Source organism: Apteryx mantelli, chromosome Z (genome assembly GCF_036417845.1).
Source record: "Apteryx mantelli isolate bAptMan1 chromosome Z, bAptMan1.hap1, whole genome shotgun sequence".
NCBI classification, from domain to species: domain Eukaryota; kingdom Metazoa; phylum Chordata; class Aves; order Apterygiformes; family Apterygidae; genus Apteryx; species Apteryx mantelli.
Window position 1 is genome coordinate 66,272,220 of NC_090020.1, and position 20,350 is coordinate 66,292,569.

At 36.6% G+C, this 20,350-nt stretch overlaps 1 protein-coding gene across 2 annotated transcripts in view; it reads right to left on the bottom strand.

Annotated features, from left to right (window-relative positions):
- The window catches only part of RAB3C (RAB3C, member RAS oncogene family), a 125,225-nt gene that overhangs the window by 60,251 nt on the left and 44,624 nt on the right, over nt 1-20,350 (bottom strand). For both annotated transcript variants that reach the window (XR_010886865.1, XM_067315616.1), the window contains exon 2: nt 4,866-4,984. Coding sequence is in view for 1 of the 2 variants with exons in the window: in XM_067315616.1 (XP_067171717.1) it covers nt 4,866-4,984 (119 nt within the window). In the remaining variant the exon portion in view is untranslated. The remainder of the gene's footprint in view (nt 1-4,865; nt 4,985-20,350) is intronic.

A 20,350-nucleotide genomic window follows, 5' to 3' on the forward strand; every position in this document is an offset into this window, starting at 1 on the left:
AGGAAATCAAACTCCACTAGACTAATTACTTGAAACCTGTGGATGCTGTCTAAAGAATTCAGCTAAATGGCATGATCTGGTTATTCCCTGTTTCTAATTCAGGCTCTAGTCCTCAGCCAGGCAGGACTAGATGCCCACCAGCAGGTTCCTATTCACAGGAAATAAATCCATTCCTAGAAATCTGCATCTTTTTAGGGCAGCATGACTACTACGCCCCAAAGCCCTGCAAGTTTGACACTTTGCACTTGCCTGGTTAGCTGCACTTCTGAAGGGAATAACCTCCTGGAAAAGGCAGCTTCAAAATCTGGGCAGAGCTCCACCGGATCTGCTGAGTCAAAGCACGTTTGCTTTGCTGTTTCCGCTAGCAGCCAGTTTTCAGCACACACCCACTCTTACTGAATGAAAACAGAAACTGTTAGTCCCTGAGAATTTCTGAAAATCTGTAACTATAAAGGAGAGTATTGTTCAGTGCTGTGACTACTGCCACTGGTATTTTCTTTAAAGGAAACACATTCTGAGACTGACTTAGCACTGCTTCCTAGCCAGCAGTACTGGCTTATTCAGGCTGTCTGGGAAAAGGGACATGAACACAGGTTGCACACCTAACCAGCTGCCAGGGGCACAAGTGGAAGCCCAATGAAAGAAAATAACTTCTCCCCCTGCCTGAGTCATAGGAGTACTCTTAATAATGATCCTTCCTATCTGAGAAAGACAAGTTCTCTTTCTGCATTTTGTCAAGCCTATATTATTAGTTTGATATTTCAATATTGTAAATAATACACTACAACTCTTTTCCATCATGAAAAAAGGCTTTGCAGGAACTGAGTGTTTCTTCTGTCTTGGGGCACGAACTACTCTGAATATTTCACAAAGAAATAAAGTACCAAGAAACCTGTTAGCTACATAATTCAGATTCAAAATGCTTCTGAAATCTAGAGCAGGAAAATACTCTGCCTCAGTTACTTTACTGTTTTCATTTCATTTTAGCACTCTCTAAAGAACTGAAAATATATACTTAAAAATACAGTCTGAAGAGAGAAGAATACTAGCAGAATACTAGCAGTGATACAAGTGAGTGACCGATTCTTCTTCAGAAGAACTAGTTAGAAGATTAGTAATACTCCCTAAACTTAACACACAGAAATAAACTGGTCTCCATGTTCTTGGAAAAATACACTTCAATCATTTTATCAATGTTTTTAATGAAGATTTAGAACAACAGCTGATAAGGTCTATATACGATGCAAAAAAAGTCCAAATGGTAAAAATTATTAAGGATCAGTCAGTTATACAGGACAATCTGAACTGGCTGCCAAACTAGGCTCTTTTAGCCAGTATCTGTTTTAGAACATGTAAAACTATACAGAGAACATAGCTACACGGAGAACACAGGTAAGGTAAGGGACTGTACCGTAGAAGGCAGCAATTCTGAAATGACTGAGCAATTACAATACACAAGCCCTGGCACTGTATTCTTTGCATGATCTTCTGGAAGACTGAAGACAATAAATCATTATATATATATATATATATATATATATATGTATATATATGTATATATATGTGTGTACATAATATATAAGAATTATTAGAAGGTAGTAACTCAAGATTTCTCATACAAAAAGTTTCTGAATCTCAAAAAAAGATCTCTACATAGGTCAAAACTTTTGTTGTTACTGTTTATAACCCTCAAGTACCTCTGTTTGGTTTTCCTTAGGGAAGAAGATGCAATATGACTGTTTCTGGAAGTGTCTGCTGTCTAGCTGAAATTTAGTGCACCTCCAAGTCATTTAGCCAAACTCAGACCAAACACTTTCCCAGTCTTACAGGGTGGTGAATAGATGCATGGCTACTATACTGTTTCATATACTGGTAATAATAGCTTTAAATAAAAATACAAATACTGATTTTTGAATGTAAAATGTTAATAGTCACATTAGATATAGCATCTCTCACAGCTGAATAGATTCATGCTGACCTAGGCACTGCATATTTGGAAATACGACTATCCATCCATTGTTATAAAGGAGAAATTTCAACGAAACTTCAAATAAAAAAATGCCTTTCAGTGTGAGTACAGCAGCTTTGAACAAATTGCTTTTAAAGAATCATCCCAACACACATTTTAAACTGAAGACCCTTATCCAAATCTAAAAGGCACTTGTAGATTCATTACCCAGACGGCAGTGCCATTTCTAAATCAAGCCTTGAGGCTGATGAGATTTGGGTGTGGATTTGGCCCATTGTGCACATGAACGAAATGGCACTGCTGCCTTCAGAGGCACATTTATCAGAAGGAAAAGCATTTCAAGCTGGAAAGGCTTAAAAGCTCTCGTTCCCCCCTCCCCCTCTTGCATATCTTTCACAAACGCATAGACAGACATACACACAGACACACTTGGTCTTCTGAAGTGTTGGTAATTCGGAGTTTTCTTTAACTTCTCTCACATTCAGAAGCAAGCTGTAGTTTTGTGATTACTACCAAAACTGGAGCATGAGCTTATCAAAATCAACTATCAGCTATGAGACAGGAGGAACAAAACAGAGATGAAGAACAGCAGGGTAGCAATTGGGCTCATGAAAACAAAAATAAAAATAAAATAAAATCCCTGTCTCATCTTAATAAACAAAGCACTCTGCCTGTCTGTCACCCCTTTCATCATGCAGATCACTGATCAGTAGCTCTAGGCATATAATCACACAATCCCCCATGTCCACCAAATATCTACAGTAGCTGCCAACTATTTGTACAGCTACTAGTGAAAAATGATGGAAAAATCATATTTCACAAACCTATTTAAAAACTCCATAGCTTTTAACTATTTTCTTGTTACATTTTACAGTGTTTTTTTTGTTGTTGTTAGTATGAAGCCTAGTTATTTTTCATCAGCGAGAAAGAGTGCCAACCACACCAGATTCAGGAAGCTGGAAAGCAAACAAGCAGGAGAATTAATAATAAGCACTCATATTTATACTTGCTATAAAGAGACCTTTGTATCAGGGGAAGCTGGATAATTCATGGTATGCTATATATTTTGTCCAGGAGTGGGGCAAAGAAGTTACGGCTGGCCCTAGACAGCCATTATTGCCATTTATTCCAGTGCTTGAAGGGAATCAGCCCATGGACAAAGGACAGCAGAGCCAAAGCAAGAGAGAGCTTCAGCTGGCAGGCCCTGGAAGCAGTGGTGATGCAGACACCATCGCTGGGTCAGCTGGGAGGCTGGGTGTGATCCTTGATTCCCTGGTTATGGTAAACTTTCACACCACAGCATCCATGAATAACATTTTCCACTACCTCCCGTTAGGTAGGAGATTCTGTCTAACGCTATTGAACAGAGTTGCACTCTCAACTGTTTAACAGCAATCCCTCAGCATGTTACCTCCCGCTTGTGTAAAACGGGCAGAATATCTCCTTGGTATAACAAGTTACAGTGAGCAAACTTGTCTTCCACTTTGTGTACTAAGCAGAGATTCCTCTCAGATAAATTCAGTCATCCAAAAGCTAGATGTCTGGTCTACACTAGTCATTTAAGCTTATTGATTCTCTAGTAAATGGAAAAAGATGAATGCTTTATAAGAGCAATTCAGTGCAGAGTCATATAGGTATCTCAGATAGGTGTGGGGGAGACACTCTGGAGTTGTCCCTTTCCATTGGTGGAGTGTGAATGAGTACATCCCTACTGTTTAGGCAGGCAATGCTAGGCAACCCAAGTTCCAACCTATTTCTTCTACAACAGAATCAAATTCATGTTCTCAATTCTTATTTTCAGGAGTACTGAATGACCCAGGCTCAGCATATCTAGATAAAAAAAACCCCTCCAGACGAAGAGAAGGAAGCTGCTCCATGGGTTCAGTGGAACGCCTACTGTAACAATAAGTAGAGGAGTGTGAAAGAAAGAGAGCTTTTTCTTGGGAAATCTGAGTTTGGGCAGCAATTCCCTTTAGAAACAAAGAGCTATCACAACATCACTGCCTTTTATTTCAAGTGTAAAACACGTTTCTGATCTTGCCTGCCCCGAAAAAAGCACATCCTACTGTACAACTTAAAACAAAAAAAAAGCCCCCTAAAATACCAACCTCCAAACACAATCCTCTTTCAAACACAATTCTCCCATGGGAACAAAATGCAAGAGAGCATATGGAGCACACAAGACAAATGCTATTCACATCACTCAGTGCACTGCTAGGAAACTATCAAATATTAACATAACTCATAAAAGGTAAGATGAGACCACTGAGATTAACTCTAGTTTTCCTTTTGGGTCAGCTTTATTTAAAAAAGTCTGGAGCTTTTTGGGTCCTGACTCACCCATGGCTGATTTAAATGACACACTTATGCAGATATCTTGACTGTCACAAAATGTATCATAACATAACTACCAGCAATTTTAGATTCTGCTACTATGATGAAGTCTACTCATCATCGTTACACTTGAGGCACAAGACTGAGACAATAACGCCTAGCCAGCTAAGATTAAAAGCAACATGATGAAAAATTAAACCAAAAGGAATTCCCCTGCAAAAGGTATCCCATTTTTTCTGTGAACTTTCAAACTATGGAAAACCCTTCTGTTATCTTTGTAGTTACTCTCCATATTAGGAGATTCCTGGATTTATGGTATAAATAACCCTTATTGATTGAAACCATGGAAAACACAGTGGTTGCAATGAATTATATGCAACACGTTTTAAAATATTTATTGCCTTTTCTCAGAAAACAAACAAACAAACTAGCATTTGAGCACAGGAATGCTTAGGCAGACTATTTGGAAATAAGTTTTCCAAAATAATTTACACTATCACAGCAGGTGAGTGATATCAAATATTCTCTATGGTATTTAAAATGAATTCCAAATTTAACTTACCAGTCCTGCACAGCATTGAAGGATTCTTCATTCGTGATGTCATACATTAAAATGAAGCCCATTGCACCCCGGTAATAGGCCGTGGTAATTGTTCTATATCTCTCCTGACCTGCTGTGTCCTGAAACAAAAACAAACATTTTTTTACATGTTACAAATAAATAAATAATTTTTCTTAAAAATTGGAAGAAAACTCTGACAGTGGTCATTGTACAACTCTGCAATCCTAGAGGGGGAGAAATTGAAAAGAATAACAGGAAAAAGAGGAAATCTGCTTTGGCTCATAATACGAGGGAAATGTCCACTGTCATGAGGTGGGAGCGGAGAGAAGCAGGAAGGCATGGCCCCATGTCAGGTCATATGATGGGTGTCATGCTTTAAGTCATGTTACACAACAACCTGAGAATCTTGTCTCCTGTTCCTGCCTTGGACCTTGCCAGTTCGAGAGTGGAGACAGGTAAAATCCCATTCCCAAATTCTGGGTAAAAAGCTGGGACAAAATAGCATTCTTAAGACCTTTACTGTAAGATCAGGACAATTCATGAAGTTCAGGAAAGTCCTGACCAAAAGGTGATGTCTGATCATCCTGTTCTTGTGACTGTAAACCACTGGTGCTTGTGCCAACTTTGGCACCAACAGAGATTTGGGCTGACAAAACAAAAGCAGGATTTGGGCTGTAGTGGTTTTTAAAATAAGGATGATACCTGACATCAAAAGAGTTTGCTAGCAGGCCCTTACCTCAAACTAGTTTTCTCCCTCTCATTCTCTGTATCTCAGAATCCTGACTTTAACTGAGAAATGTAAGACTTTCTCTTACTGCTTACTTTATTTAATTCCATTATAAAATCTTCAGGGCAGGGAGTCTCTGTTACTACATTTATATGCAATGTCTAGCATAAACCACCACTATCTCTAGTAAGTTTGTGAGACACCAGCAATACCTAAAATATATGAAATACATAACTATTTTCAGTTTCAACTTACCTATTTAACATTTTAAACCATAAACACACTAATAGATGAAACATGATCTCTGTGAAATCCCTTAAATGTCTAATAGATCTTCCATGCAAATTTGATTTTAACAGACATTGAAAGTTACTTTCATTATTTCAGACTCTTTTGAGTGGATAAGAAATAGCTTACTTTACAATATGGACAAATTTCTTCCTAGAGAGAGAAAAAATAACCACTAATAGATAATATATTATTTGGACAGTTTTCTCAAATGGTACCTATGCTACTAATACCATCTTGTGAATAAGAGAAAAATAGATTAAATGAGCCTTCTTCTTTACACATGTTCATCTTGTAAACTAATAAAGCAAAAAAAGAGATTCTACATACATCAGAAAGCATTCATAGAATAAGAAACATAACCAAGTCAGTTACCAAAAACAAGCAAGCTCATAGGCAAAATATATGGATTCAGTTCATTTTAGATTACAGCTGCTATTGCCTTAATGTAGTTTCAGAGATCTAAGACTGAAAGCTAATATAGAAGTTAGAGCCTAACAGGTCTCACAGGATGTTAGTATATGACTGCATGGGAAAGGCCAGAGAGGCCTACACTCCTTCTGTCTATACTCTGAGCCGGGTTCAACTGCGGTCTGGAGACTGGATTAACAAAACTTCATGACTGAGCTAACCTGGGCATGTTCTCATGCTCAGAGATCAGTTCTTTCCGAGTAGGTCATACTCTGTAAATAAGTGGAAAGTACCATGGAAATGCATTTATTAGCAGAAGGAATATCATCTGCCAACCACTTCTTTGTATTTCTTTTATGCAATAAGTTTTACTCTCACATGCTTTGATGGCTTCGTCTCTTTCATTTGCTATTAGGAAAAAGAGCTGGAAGGGAGATAAGGAAAATATGGCCTATAGCAAGCACTCAGCCTTACTGTACAGAACAGACATGATTTTCAAACATATTTTGCCATTATCTGCCCATTTGTCAACTAGAGACATGTATGGTTGGAATTATGTTAGTATGACAAGCAGGAGCCCATTGCTACTGAAGCAAATATTATTTTGCTGCAGGTGATTTCTACTGAAGCCTGCCTGCAGATAAGAGTGAAAAGCACTAGCCGCAAGCCAGTGAGGCTTCCTATCCAAGACACCAATAACTTTCTGTGCAGTACTTAAGGCAGCTAGTGTAGGCTTAGGCATTCTTGATCACAGAGAACAAAACTGAATGCAAAGGTAGAAGAATCAAGATAGAAGTTCTTAAATATTTTTACACAAAGGGAAACCCAGCTGCAGATGAAGAGCCAAATACGGATATGAGATGCTCTTCTGGATCTCGGTACTTGGTTTGGGTTAGTCAAAGGAGGAACCAGGTATCTGAAGGTTTATGGTATGTGCCTGTATCTAATGTTATGTTAATGCCATGTTAAAAAAAAGATTTTCTAAAGTGGTATTTCAGCATGTGGCATAGATGGATGACCACAAATAAAGTAGAATTTTTTAGTTTCAAATGTCTGTAATCACATCCCTATTGGTATTATTTTCAGTTGACTTGCAGTAATGAAGCAACAAAAATTTTAACAGGCATAATTTAGAAGTTATGCAGCAGAGGGTTTAAGATTGTTTAAGAAATGAGCCCAAATAACAGTAATGAATTTCGTCAAAATTTTTGTGTTCTGTGCATTCATAGGCATCTCCTTTGTATACTGCCTCATAATTATTATACTCATAAACATCTCAGAGAGGGCTTCTTCTGTAGCACTTTTAAGGAATTCAAATATCTTCATTTGTCAGGAGAATTAGCATATCAGAAACATTAAATGTTTTAATATTAAATATTACATTTTATTACTGTAATTTCATTTATTTGAACTGATAATCCAACAATACAAGTGGCCTTTTTCTCTGTTTATTAGGTTTTATTCTTATGGCAGAACTGAGGAGAAAAGAACTAATTTCCATATTTCATCATATTTATATATGTAAATCACTTCGATTTTTATCCTTAGGCACTGGTTGAGACATGTACTTGAATAAAACTTTTCATAATTCAGTTATGATTACTGGCTGCTGCTGTTTTATCATAGTCCTTTTAGTAAGATCACGGAATTGATCTGATGATCATCTTTTAAAGTTTAAATTACAAAACAAGATGTTTGTATTTTACACTGGTGTCTATTTTTAAGGGGAACTAAACAAAATAAGTCTGAGGAAGGATAAATTTGACCTAATATTCAATGGCAATGTTACCATGACAGTTTGTTTCTATCTTTGATGGGCAGAAAACAAGATGCATAGATTGTCTAGGGAGGCTATTCATTCATGTAGGCAATGTCTGATAAGGACAATGGACTGTTCATTAAAGAAGTGGAGTGGAAAAGCAGCAGGGAATGAATGATGGTGAGGGAATGCTTTATGAAAAGTTCAACGTAGAAAAGACAAAAAGGGGCATTATATATATATATATGTCATTTTATATATATATGTGTGTGTGTGTGTCATTTTTTTATATATGTCATTTCTACATAGAAAAGGCAAAAAGAGGCATTTTATAAATCTTTAAAAAAGCAGTAGAAGTAATGTATTTGCAGTCATTCTCATGCTCCAGACCCTGATATGTATCATTGCATATTACAAAATTCATTGTTTTTTGCCAGAAATTTGATAGCCAAAAGAACCACTAAAGCATTCCCATCACTAAAGATCTTGAACAGGGCATGCATATGGGTAGGCAGCAGAAGAAGGACGGTAGAGACATAGACTGAGTGCAAAATATTTGTTTCTGCAACAGGGTGAAGATCGCAATCTGGTAAATATTTGCCCAACAGTCCTTCCTCATACACACATCAGGTTAAGGTTAGCTAGATAATTCTAGATTACCTTGCCTGTTCATTTGAGTTACTCTGAAAACTGTAAATCTGACATTACAATAAAGCTTAAAGGAAAGATACATTAGCTATTTCTACAGTAACCATATAAACCGGGTTTTCATCATGTGCCTCTGCCTAGAAACCACACCTGAATAATGTTATTGGAAAATTTCTACAAGTTCTCATTATACTATACAACTGTCATATCACTGAAGCCTCAGTGTGTGGGGAACATACCAGTTGCTGACAATAACGCTCCCAGAGAAATGGAGAGTTATTATAAAGTAAAAGACATCTAGGCAAGTAGAAACACTTAGGAATAGTAGGCTAGCTGACTCCTAGAAGAACCTGTACTCCACATGAAGTTTGGAGTTTATGGGGCTGAAAAATCTTTAAATACAAAACAGAGGAACCAAAGTACTGATTGTGATCTTCAAAACATCACTATTTCAACTTGCAGTGCACATTTAGCTGAGTTAGCTAAGCAGAAGTAAATCCCCCTTGCTGCCAAGTCCTACTGAGCTAGACTTCATCTAGAATATGCTGTACTAGCTCATATTCTTAGACTCTACCAACGTTTTTGAGCAATGCACTACACTGGGCGCTTCTTGAATTCATTTGCTGAGTGTGCGTGCTCTCCCTCCCACCCTTGCCTAGCACTGCACCACGGACATGAACAATACTTTATGTAAATAACTTCCAAGTGGAGTTGCTCATTATTAATGCAGACAGTTTTGAAGGTGAAAGCAAACAGCATTTGGCAGCAAGAACTTTTAATGAGACTGTCTTTAAGGAATTCAGTCTGCAAAACACAAACTGATTTTGTAGCACACTTGAGTGACTCTGTGCCTCTGCATTTCTCTCCTGTAAGCTAAACATAAAAATGTCATTTTAGGTTCATTTCCCACATGATAAGTTTTACTCATATCACAACACAGCTTGTGTTTTGTGCCAGAAAACTAGCAACAGTGGAGGAGGATTTCTTGGATGCCGTTTATATCTCTGCTGCACATCCACAACATTTGAAGAGAGGCAAACAGAAAGATAAAATTAGAAGTGTGAATTGGGTGAATTGTCACTTTACAGGTCAAAATTTTCTGTTAACTTACACAGAATTGGCACAGCATTCAAGAACTGCAGCTCCTTTATAAGTTTCATGTTTCTTTCCTGTTATTGCTGCTCAAAGGTTATTTATATACTCCATCAAAGAGATAATATATTTCTTTAATTTCTCCTACTGATATATAAAAGAACTTGAGGCAGTAAATGAATGAAAATCTAAACTGACTTTTTTCAGAGCAGCATGAAAGACATAGCTGTGATCACTCCTCAGGGATCTCCAGGATCCAAGGGAAGAAAGGATGAAAAAAAAAAGTATGACAAACAAAAACTAGTAAGTGAACTGTTCAGGGAGGGGCAAGGGACAACCACTGCAGAAACTCCAAGACAGGGAGGTGGAAAGTGGCAAATGCATCTGAAGCATCTGCTAGACACCCAGGAAGAACATCTGCAGGTTTATAGTAGGAGCAATGGAGCAGAACACAAAGAAAGAGGAAAGGGAGGAAAGGTGCCAGGAGCAGAGTACCCGGGGAACACCATTTCTGAACAAGCAGCACCATCGAGCTATGAGGCAACTTCCAACACTGGGTATTAGGCATGTAGAAGCACAGATATAGCAAGCAATGGAAAACACAGTTCAAAACAGTTTCTTAAATAAAGGTTGGCACAAAAGATATAACAGAGTATATTGCCCACTCATCTCCTACTAGCAGCTCCTTCCAGACTTCTAATAGCTTTGATTTCCCTGGAATTCTGTTCTGTGAATATATACACATGTGTGTGTGTGTGTGTGTGTCTGTGCACGCACATGTATGTGTGTGCATATGTGTGTATATTTATCTCTATATATGCTAAAACAACATTTGGAACTTAAAAAGCCAGCTACTCAGCTTGACAGTACACATCTGCTAGAACTGCATACCAATCCTTAGAACTCACCCCGAAATCACAACTGACAGTTCATTCATCATATTGGAGGGATGAGAGAGCATGGCCAGGCCAGCTGGAAATAGTTGGGGCCAGAGCTGAAGGGGGAGGCATTACTCCAAACGCAGCTAGCAAAATGGTCCTGGGAGGGCTCTCCTGGCAGGCAGAAGGTGGGCAGAGCTTACCCTACAGGGGCAGTCTGGATCTCAGAAAGTCAAAGCCAGGGTTGTAAAAGTACTTCACTGACAAATTTGCTTCTTCTCACTCCATTCATGCAGCTGTTGATTCTGCTTGAAGTTCATTTCCTTTTAAATTTTCAATATTTTTCCCTTCCTTTTCTTGAGGATCTTTTCTTCTTTATTTTCAAGACCCACATAAAGCTTTCATTCTCTGTAAACTACCACTTCTTCCTAAAACATAAAGCTTAGGAGAGTCATGGTACCACCACCTCCTTTCCAGCTTGGCCTCAGGTGCTATCAATTCTGGATCCAAGTTCTGAGCCCCTTTAACACTCTCCTAGCATGTCTCTCTCTCTTCCCCTGCCAGATGCAGCATCTTTCTTCCCATCCTATCTTCACTTTGGTTTTGGCCTGTCCTGTTCTGGGGGATTCTTCTGGTCCATTTTCCCCATCTTTGAACACACTTTATAAAACATTTGTCAGATCAGTGGGACCTGTCATTCTTCTCAAAAGTAAAACTGATTAATTTGATTAAAGTACCACTTTATATTTTAAACAAAGTTCATGTTAGTTCTTAAGAAGGATTCCTCTTTCTGAAAAGGTTCAGGTTTTACTTCCAAGAGATTTTTTTTTTATTTAATGAGAAGTGTTACAGAATCAAACATTATGTACAGCTCCAAGAATAAATAGTGGAAATCATGAATTTATGAAGTATTCTAATTTTCACTTCATGTAATAACGTCAAGTACTTTTTTCTGAGTAAAATTTAAAGGCAAATTAATATTGGAACCCAGCTTGTAACTGCAGCTAGGGAAAAATCAGTTAAACAGTTTTCTGTTTATATTGTTATTTTTAATTACTTGTAACTCAAACAGACTGTACCGATTTCTTCATATTTTTCTGAAAAAATGAGGCAACGGAGAGTCATTCTGAAAAAACTGCTATATACAAAAGAAACCAACAAAGCTATTTTAAGGATCCATATTCTACAGGTAGATATTACCATATGGGAAGCAGCACTGAAAAACCATGGGATTTTATGTTAAATCTTGTCATATTTTATTTTTAAAGCTCTGGCTCCCTGAGTCCTGTAATTGTACAAGAACATCAACTGTTTTTTCCTTTTTTTTAATCTTTATGGCTAGAGAATAAACTTTTGTCTAGTGCATAATGAAATCAACAAAGGGCATTTAACATGGACCCAAATTGCTGTATTAAGAATAGAACTTCTATTTAAAATAATCTTGGGATAAAGTTTGACTTTAGATTTTGGAATGGTCACATTTGGCATTGGATTCTGGCAAAGTCTGAAAGGATCAGAACAATTTAGGTTTGAGTGAAAGGGATACAAAGAAATGTTAAATCTATAATAACATTTCAAGGAACTGTAATCTTGTAGTCAAGAAACTTGACAGTCAAAGCCAGTATGAACAATCTTCAAACTTAACAGAAGATCTCCTATCCTCCAGAGTGTACTTAGTAACTCTGAGACTAAACAAACAGTGGTAGTCAAACAGTGGGATATGGATAGGTTGCCACAGAGCCAATCCTAATGATGTGAGACTTAAGTCTATTAGGAAAACAGGAAGCAGAGCTGTTCCACTAAACAGTCCTTGTCTCACTTGGCTTTGGTGACTGCTAAAGATATTTGCAACCTGTCAAAGTTTCACAGCTGGTTCTTTCATCCACAAAGCACTTGATAGCCCAAAAGTAGAAGTCTTCTTGCCCTATGATAGATGTGCATTTTCTTCACAGCTGTGCTCAAGCTTTTACATCATTGCCTGATCTTCCCTCATTTTTAAAGGCATTTGTCTTTCATTTAGCAGATATGGGGAAAAACACTGGGATAAAATATAAATTCAGAGACTTAGAGTCAAGCTGGCTATTATCACACGAACAGAGACCATCCTCCAGGTATATCAGAATACCACTGTATCTTCTCTCTCTTCGCAGTTCTGTACTTTGATTACATACTATAAATTTTTTGGATGAACTACTTCCCTCTGGAACTCATTATTCACAAAATATGAGTAATAAGCTTTCAGCTTTCTCTCTACCTTGGCATTTTGTCCTCTTCTGCATTTTGAGGACAGCTTTCTCTATTAATATTCATTATTCATATTTAATTAACTTGCCCTTATTATTCAGAATGAGCTGGGCTCCTTGGATGGAGAAAAGTTTGACCAGCCATTTTGATAATAGTTCTATGTTAATAGCTCCCTGCACTGCGCGAATTTGCATAATACTGTGTTATCATATTACAATACTATGCAAATCCTTGTCTACTGATTAGCTAACAGTATCTCTCAGCTACTGAGAGCTATGAGCATAACTCTTTCCTCATGACAAAACCAAACTTGGCATATTTTTAACAGCAGAGTTTTGTAACTCTCCAACTCTAAGGGAAAAGTATGAACTGCTGGTGCAAAGGACCTCTCATGCCATAAACCAAACAGTCTAGCTAGAAACTAGACCTCCTCACCTCTGCTTTCCCTTGCAATAAACCTGTATGTTTAAACCTACAGTGCAGATTCTCTCATGTGGAACAAATTATAGTAATGCTCCTGTTAAATATTAATAACCTTCCAAAATTTCCCAAGAGTATGAGAAAGTGTTTTTATGCAGAATATCAAGTTTACAAAATATGTTTAAAAGTTCATTAGAATTACTATCAACTCATGCTGTTTGCATAAAAATATTTTAAGATCCAGATGACCTATAAAAAGGAAAAGAGGCATTCTGGAACACAAAACAAGCCACATTTTATCTATTTTAAGCAAGAAGCTATGCATGCAGTATTTCTGGAATAGTTCAGCCATGGCTCAAGTTCAATCCCATTCAAAACTTTAATGAGGGCAAATATAGGCCACAGCTTAGTGCTTTAGAAAATTTTATTATAAAAGTACTGGACTACAGTGTGGTCTGTGCTAAAAGAGTTTCCTACCACTTTGCCAACATGACATTGCTTTTATGCTGGCTGGAAGATTCCTTGTGTGGTGATCTGTAGGTAACTTCTGTGTCTTCTCTCTTTTTATGGCTGTGACAGGATGCTGAGACATAAAAAGAGCATCAGCAGCTTCCAAAGAATCACTGTCTTCTGGGGTAGAAATTAAAGATACCTGAAGAAATTCTGGTAACACTTTTTATATTGTATTTTAAGCAGGTATTTTAAGGTTTTAAGGCTTAGCTGAAAAAGTAGCTGATGCTGTCTGGAGAAATTAACTAATGATGTATAAAACGAGCAGTCTGCCACAGTCCTTTTTTTCTCCACTGGCAACAGAGCCTCTTTTGCCCTTCATGGAACTATTCCCCTCCAGTGACACAGAACTAGCAACTATGGTGTTCACAGGACAGGCTCCATGAGACTCTTCATCTCTTCCACTTTTAACTCCTTTACTTTCCAACACTTTGTCATCACCAAACACTCCCTTAATATGTTGCTGTGGGTAGGAACCTCAGCTAAAGTACTGGGACCCATATGAATTCCCATCATCTTAACCTTTTCTTGGGTCTGCCAGTAGTGATCAGTAATTCAGTTTTGCAAGGATGGATTTTATACAGCACATGCTCCATGTCAGTTCTTCTGTTGTCATGTGTCTGTTGCCACATGTTCGGCTGAACCTGTCCAAAATACTTCTGTCTTAAAGGGAAAGATGGGGAAAGGATAGGTGGCGTAAGACAGATGATGTCAGCTGTCTGGTGCTGGAAGATCTTTTGCATCATTGGACTCCACAGCTGCATCCAGATAGTTTGTGATACAAAGGTGATTCATGCAAGACCAAGAATCTGGCTCCATTACTTTTAGGCTCTGAGTGACTTCTTTAGTTCTGTCACAGCTCTCCTTTAATTAACAGCTCTTACAGGATTCCAGAAAATCTCTTATTTTGTCTGGCTTTTAATTATTTTAGTTTATTTGTGGAAAAATTAAGAGGACACCTACTCTTTAACAAAAAAAAATCCCTTTCTCATTCATTAGCTGGTAGCATTATCTACATCTAGGTAGGATTTATCAATTAATTTTGGGAATCTTTAACCTGTGTTGAAGTCACCAAGAAAAAAATGTCTCATCAAAACAAGATATAATTCTTAGATAAGGCATAAGCACTGCTATAATCTCTTTGCAAAGAAAAAAAGGTTAAGAGATGCTAAATATAAACAAGAATATAGTCTACTATATGATCTGGATTTTTTTTTCAGGAAACTATATTATTTATATTAAATGCCTCAGTGGTCTCTTGTTTGTCTAAGCTAATAAAGACCTCTGCACTACAGCTGATGACATCAAAAGGTTGTGCCTTGAACACTCCTCTGTGCCCTGTTTTTTAATGAGAGAAATATAATTTAAGAGACTTACAGGGAAATATTTATTTACCCCCAAAACAACCCAGCAGCTGACATAGTTTAACACGCATCAACGAAGCATAAACTTCATGTTGTTCCAGTTTAAGACTGTAAATTATTCAAGAGAGAATTGTAAAAAGAAGCTAAAAATATACCAGGTGTGATTAATATATGAATCTCAAATTATTTCAAGTACAGTGTCCTTATCCTTGCATTCTCTTCTTGCAAGATCTTGGTTTGAATTCAGCTCTAGGATAAAGTGACATAAATAAACCAGGTATCAGCTAAATTGCTATATAATTTGGCCCCGATCTTTTTTTTTTTTTTTAGCTCAGACTGGTTGAGAGCTATGTATTTAGCATATGTATAATCATATTTAGAAATTCTAATGAACTCTTTGCAATTTTAAATGCAAGCTTTCAAGAAGAATGCAGTCTTACCATGAAGCATAATTGCCAGACCTATTAATATTTCTTGTTTTCTTAAGTAATGAGAAATTGAATCTTTCTACATATGCCAGCTATTTCAGAGTCCTGGTCACTGTGCAATAGATTTTGCCACAGTAAACTTGACACGGGCATTATAGTTACCGCTGTTCTTACAGGCAGGAGAATTAAAAACACATTATCTCTTACTCTCTAAGAAATGGTCACATTTTGTTCCCATAGGTTTTTCTCCAAGGAAATCCTGAAATAATTAAGAAGTTTTATTTCACAGATAAGTTTCCAGATAAAGTAGCCAGTATCATCATGAGCTGAACCCTGAACACCCTCACTGGCAATCTGTAAGAAGAGACAGTTCATGATCCAGCATGAGAAGAAATTCAGAGATATCTGTTTCTTTTATGAGTGAAAAGCTATTTTATGAGATGGGCCAAATTTTTTACTTTAGTAAGTATTATCACACCAATATCAGAAAAAGCTATATAAGTTTTTACTACACAAGGATTTGGCCCTGGGTTTAAACACCTCTGACAAAAGTCTTCTAAAAGAGTGTTCATTATATTGGATCCTGATTTTATCAAAGTGCAACCATATAAAGCTACTAAATATTTAGAGAGGATTTATTCAACGCACTTTATTTTTAAATGCTTGAATATGTACATACTTAGACCTTAAATACTGGGACATTTGCTTTTCAAACTCTTGAAGACAATACAACTTCAGCATAATTGTCATCTGCCAACTAGGTTGCAATAGGCTTTCCTGTGCAAACTAACCCTTGAGAGAAAAAAGTAGGTATGTAGGTAGCTGTGAATGTGCAAATTCACATGCCTGGACAAACTGGAAGAGAGGTACCATTTAGAGTGTACTTATGTAGAAATACACTTCGTTGTTTTTCACCCATCTTCTAAGCATCTATTGCTGGCAACCATCACAAAATACTGGACTAGCTGGACCTTTGATCTGATGCAATATGGCAATTCTTGTGATCTTATAAACCATTTAAGGAGGCTCAAAATTAGTATTTAATGTCAACTTTTGTCAAAATCTTCTTGCTAGAAAATCCGACTAATCTTTTTTTTTCAAAGAGGGATGAAAACCAGCAACAGTTTAAAGAAAGATACATTTGTTTAAATGTTTATATGAAAAATGGAGCACTATGTGAAGCAAAGAAGAGGGATCAAAAGAAGAGGGTTATTATCTAAGAAATTTTCCATCTCTACTTATATTTCAAAAATGTATCAGGAAATCAAGAGCAGCAGCATTCTTGACATTTCTCCTTGAATGTTTGGCTACCGGCCTGGTGATTTTATAAGTTCCAGACAAGATTTCCATATATGAAAGAATTGAGTTTGAAGTTATACAAGTGCCTGTTGAACTTGGCAAGAAAGTCTAGAACCAGCTCTTCATGACAAGCTTTATAACTGCATAGGTAGTCAGATGCACTTTGGAAAAAAACTAAAAGCCTGGATAGTGGAAAGTCCCCGTGCCCAACCTTCAACAGGAATTCAGGCTGTTAGGTGCTTTGCTGGATAAGGACCAGAATGTCATCACCTTCTGGGATCAAATCTTAAAAGAACAAACATTATGTTTTGGACTTTTAAGGAAATCTGATTTTTTAGACTTTTTAGCAAAGAAAGAGAGGTGAGAATTAACATCATTTGTAAAACTAATACTTTGAGTTTACAGATTCAGAATAAGCATGTGAGATTGCTGATTCGCTTTGTAAAATGTGAAATTGCTGTACCGCTGTACTGCTTACAGATGATAACTATTTTTAACTGTTATATTTGAATAACAGCTGGCTGACTACTTACAGATATTAAGTAAAATGACCATATAATTCATAGTAAATTAAAATGTTCATTCACTAAAAATACTCATGATTTTTGTGTTAAAATAACTGAAGAAATAATAATGTCAATTTGTATTTTTGATGCAATGTATATTGCACTGGAAAATGCTGAATTATCCAAAATGAACTTTTGGTGAAGTTTATGCTTCTGTGAAAATTTTCATTGCAGCAGTCACTCGAATCAAATCAAGCTCATGAAGGAATTTCTGGCCCAAACCATAAAATAACTCCCACTACAGGCTGCAGAAATCCATGGAATAACAGAATCATAAAAGTCTGTTTTGAAGGGACTGGTGGATCTGACTGCAAAGGGCTCAAGTTCTCTTCTAGTTCAGGTTTACAAACCTGTAGAGCACAATATACACAGAAGCATAAGAGGTGCCACATCACTATATATCTGAGATTTTCTTCAATTATTTTGAAGATTTCCTTTTACTACCTTACCTAAATACAACAGATCCTTTCAGAGTCCAAGCAGATAGATTTCTCCATTTTGACTTCTTCCTAGCAAAGTTTCTAATTTTATAGTATTGATTTTCTTTTGTTGGGTTTTATTTTTCAAATCAGCAGGTGAACCAGTGGATTATGGGGTCCAAATACATGGAATTTTCAAGCAGAATACAATTAAAGGAAAAAGATTTCATGCTTCTGTAGCTTTAATAATTACTTTATATTCAGGCTTGTTTTTCTTTTAAATGACAAAATGTACGTTTTCAAAGGCAGAAATGATACATCATATAATTAATATATTAATTAACCTTTTAGGAGGAACCAAAAACATGTACGCTGATCAAGTAAAGGGTAGAATTCTAACAGACCTGAAACTACAATGTCATGGCAAGAGTCCAAATCAAGTACCAAAGAAATACAGTATGAAAAGAATTTGACCAGGTAAAAGGCCTGACTTAAAAACGGTTTTCTTTCCAAGAACACTCTGTAATTCTTTTGTATATTACCAGTCAGAAAGATTGCCATAGGTTATTTTAAAAGAGTTTTGAACACAAATATTTCAATAAAATAAAGCATACTGGTTATAAATCATTTCTAAAGGTAGGATTTAGATCACGTATGATGTACTATAATTAGTGTTATTCTTTAGCTGTGATTTTCAAACTACAGGTATTTTTCCAGTAATCAGAGTTGTTCTGTCTTAATGCATCATAAAGGAACAGGAAATTGCAGTCTAATGGAAGCAGAAGAATGACCAGCTGTGAAATCTGTAGCAAGCATAATTATAATCAGAGCTAGACTAAAGCACTAGCTACTACAAAACCAGACATTGAGCTTATACACAGTCAAAGAACAGTCTAAAAACAAATTGAGTGTAAATAACTTTCAAAGGGCTTCTCTGCCTCCAATGCAGCACTGTCTTCATTGAAGCAGTAGTGTTTGATGACGATAGTATTGTTTTATTTTATATACTGTACTGTTTCATCTCTAATTTAAATATTCAGTAAAACTAAAATACAGATTCCTGAAAGTCTCCATGTTCTGTTACCACACCATCCTCTTTCTTCCCAGGCTTTAACTTCCACATAACAATGTTTTTATAGTACTAGCAGTGTTCATTAATTTGCAGAAAATATATTCGCACAGCTGCATGCTTTTGTGTGCATTCACAAATGCATAAGTATAAATGTATATGTAAATATTATGAGCATAAATAAAAAATATAAATCTTATATATTCCTATTATGATCAAACAAAATCTTTTTTAACTTGCCCTAAATACTGTCTTTATGCCAGGGATAAAGAAAGCAAATTTATCCCATTGCAAATTTATGCTTACAGTCCTAGAATTCTTACTAACCTCATCAGAGTATCAGGAGAAGAAAATGTATCTGTTCCCAGTTCTTCCCATATACATTTTATTAAGTATAAACAGAGAGGAAAATTACCTTACAGAAGAGTTAAACTCAGGAGTATGAATCAAAAATGTAACCATACTGGAATATTATAATTATTTCAGGTGCATATAGTATTTACCAAAGAAAATCAAATATAAAATTAAATTTAAAAGAAATCCATGCAAATGAATCTTTTGCAATTACAGATTAGATTAAATTAATTTGTAAAGCCAAGTTAAGAAATCCCTTGATAGAGCAGCTACTAAAGTACACAGTAGAGTTAACATATTTCAAGTTCCTTAGCTGTGCCTCTTCAGGCCCCGTTCACTGGAAAAGATATCTTTTTGGTGGATGTGTATTTTCCCTGCCTTCTGTCTCTTGCTTTGGTTGCTGTGCCCTGAATAGGACCCCCAGTGATCTTTCCATTGAATATAACATTGATCAGCATATTAACTGGAAATTGCATTATCTGACACTCAACCAATTTTTTCTTTGATCCTAGATAAAAAATAAGGATTATTTCTATCCTGATTTGATTAATCTGTGGGACATGTTTTCTTGTTGTGCAGACATAACCAAATCATCAGCCATCAGCTGACAAAATGCTGTTGTGACTGTCAAGAAAGACTGACAACGAAAGAGGAGACTTGAACAGAGAAAGATCAAAACCGGGATATTGCCGCAGAAAGGAGTCTTTTCTAATATACTTTCGGAAATGCCAGAGAAAGAAGAAAAAAAATCTGAATTCTGGTCATTTCACAGGTAAGCAAGCTCAAAGACTGCTGCTCCAGAGAAGTGAGAGGAGGATCTTTATTAGTCAGCTCCACATAAATTCCCAGGGGTTCATGTTCCAGCCCACAGCACATAGCTCAAACAGAAGTTGTTGATTTCACTAAATCTACATGATGCTAACTGGGGGAAAATAGTCCTTTCTAAACATCTGCCAAAACAAACAGCCATTTTAGATGACAGGACTCATAACGTAAACCTGGGAATTAT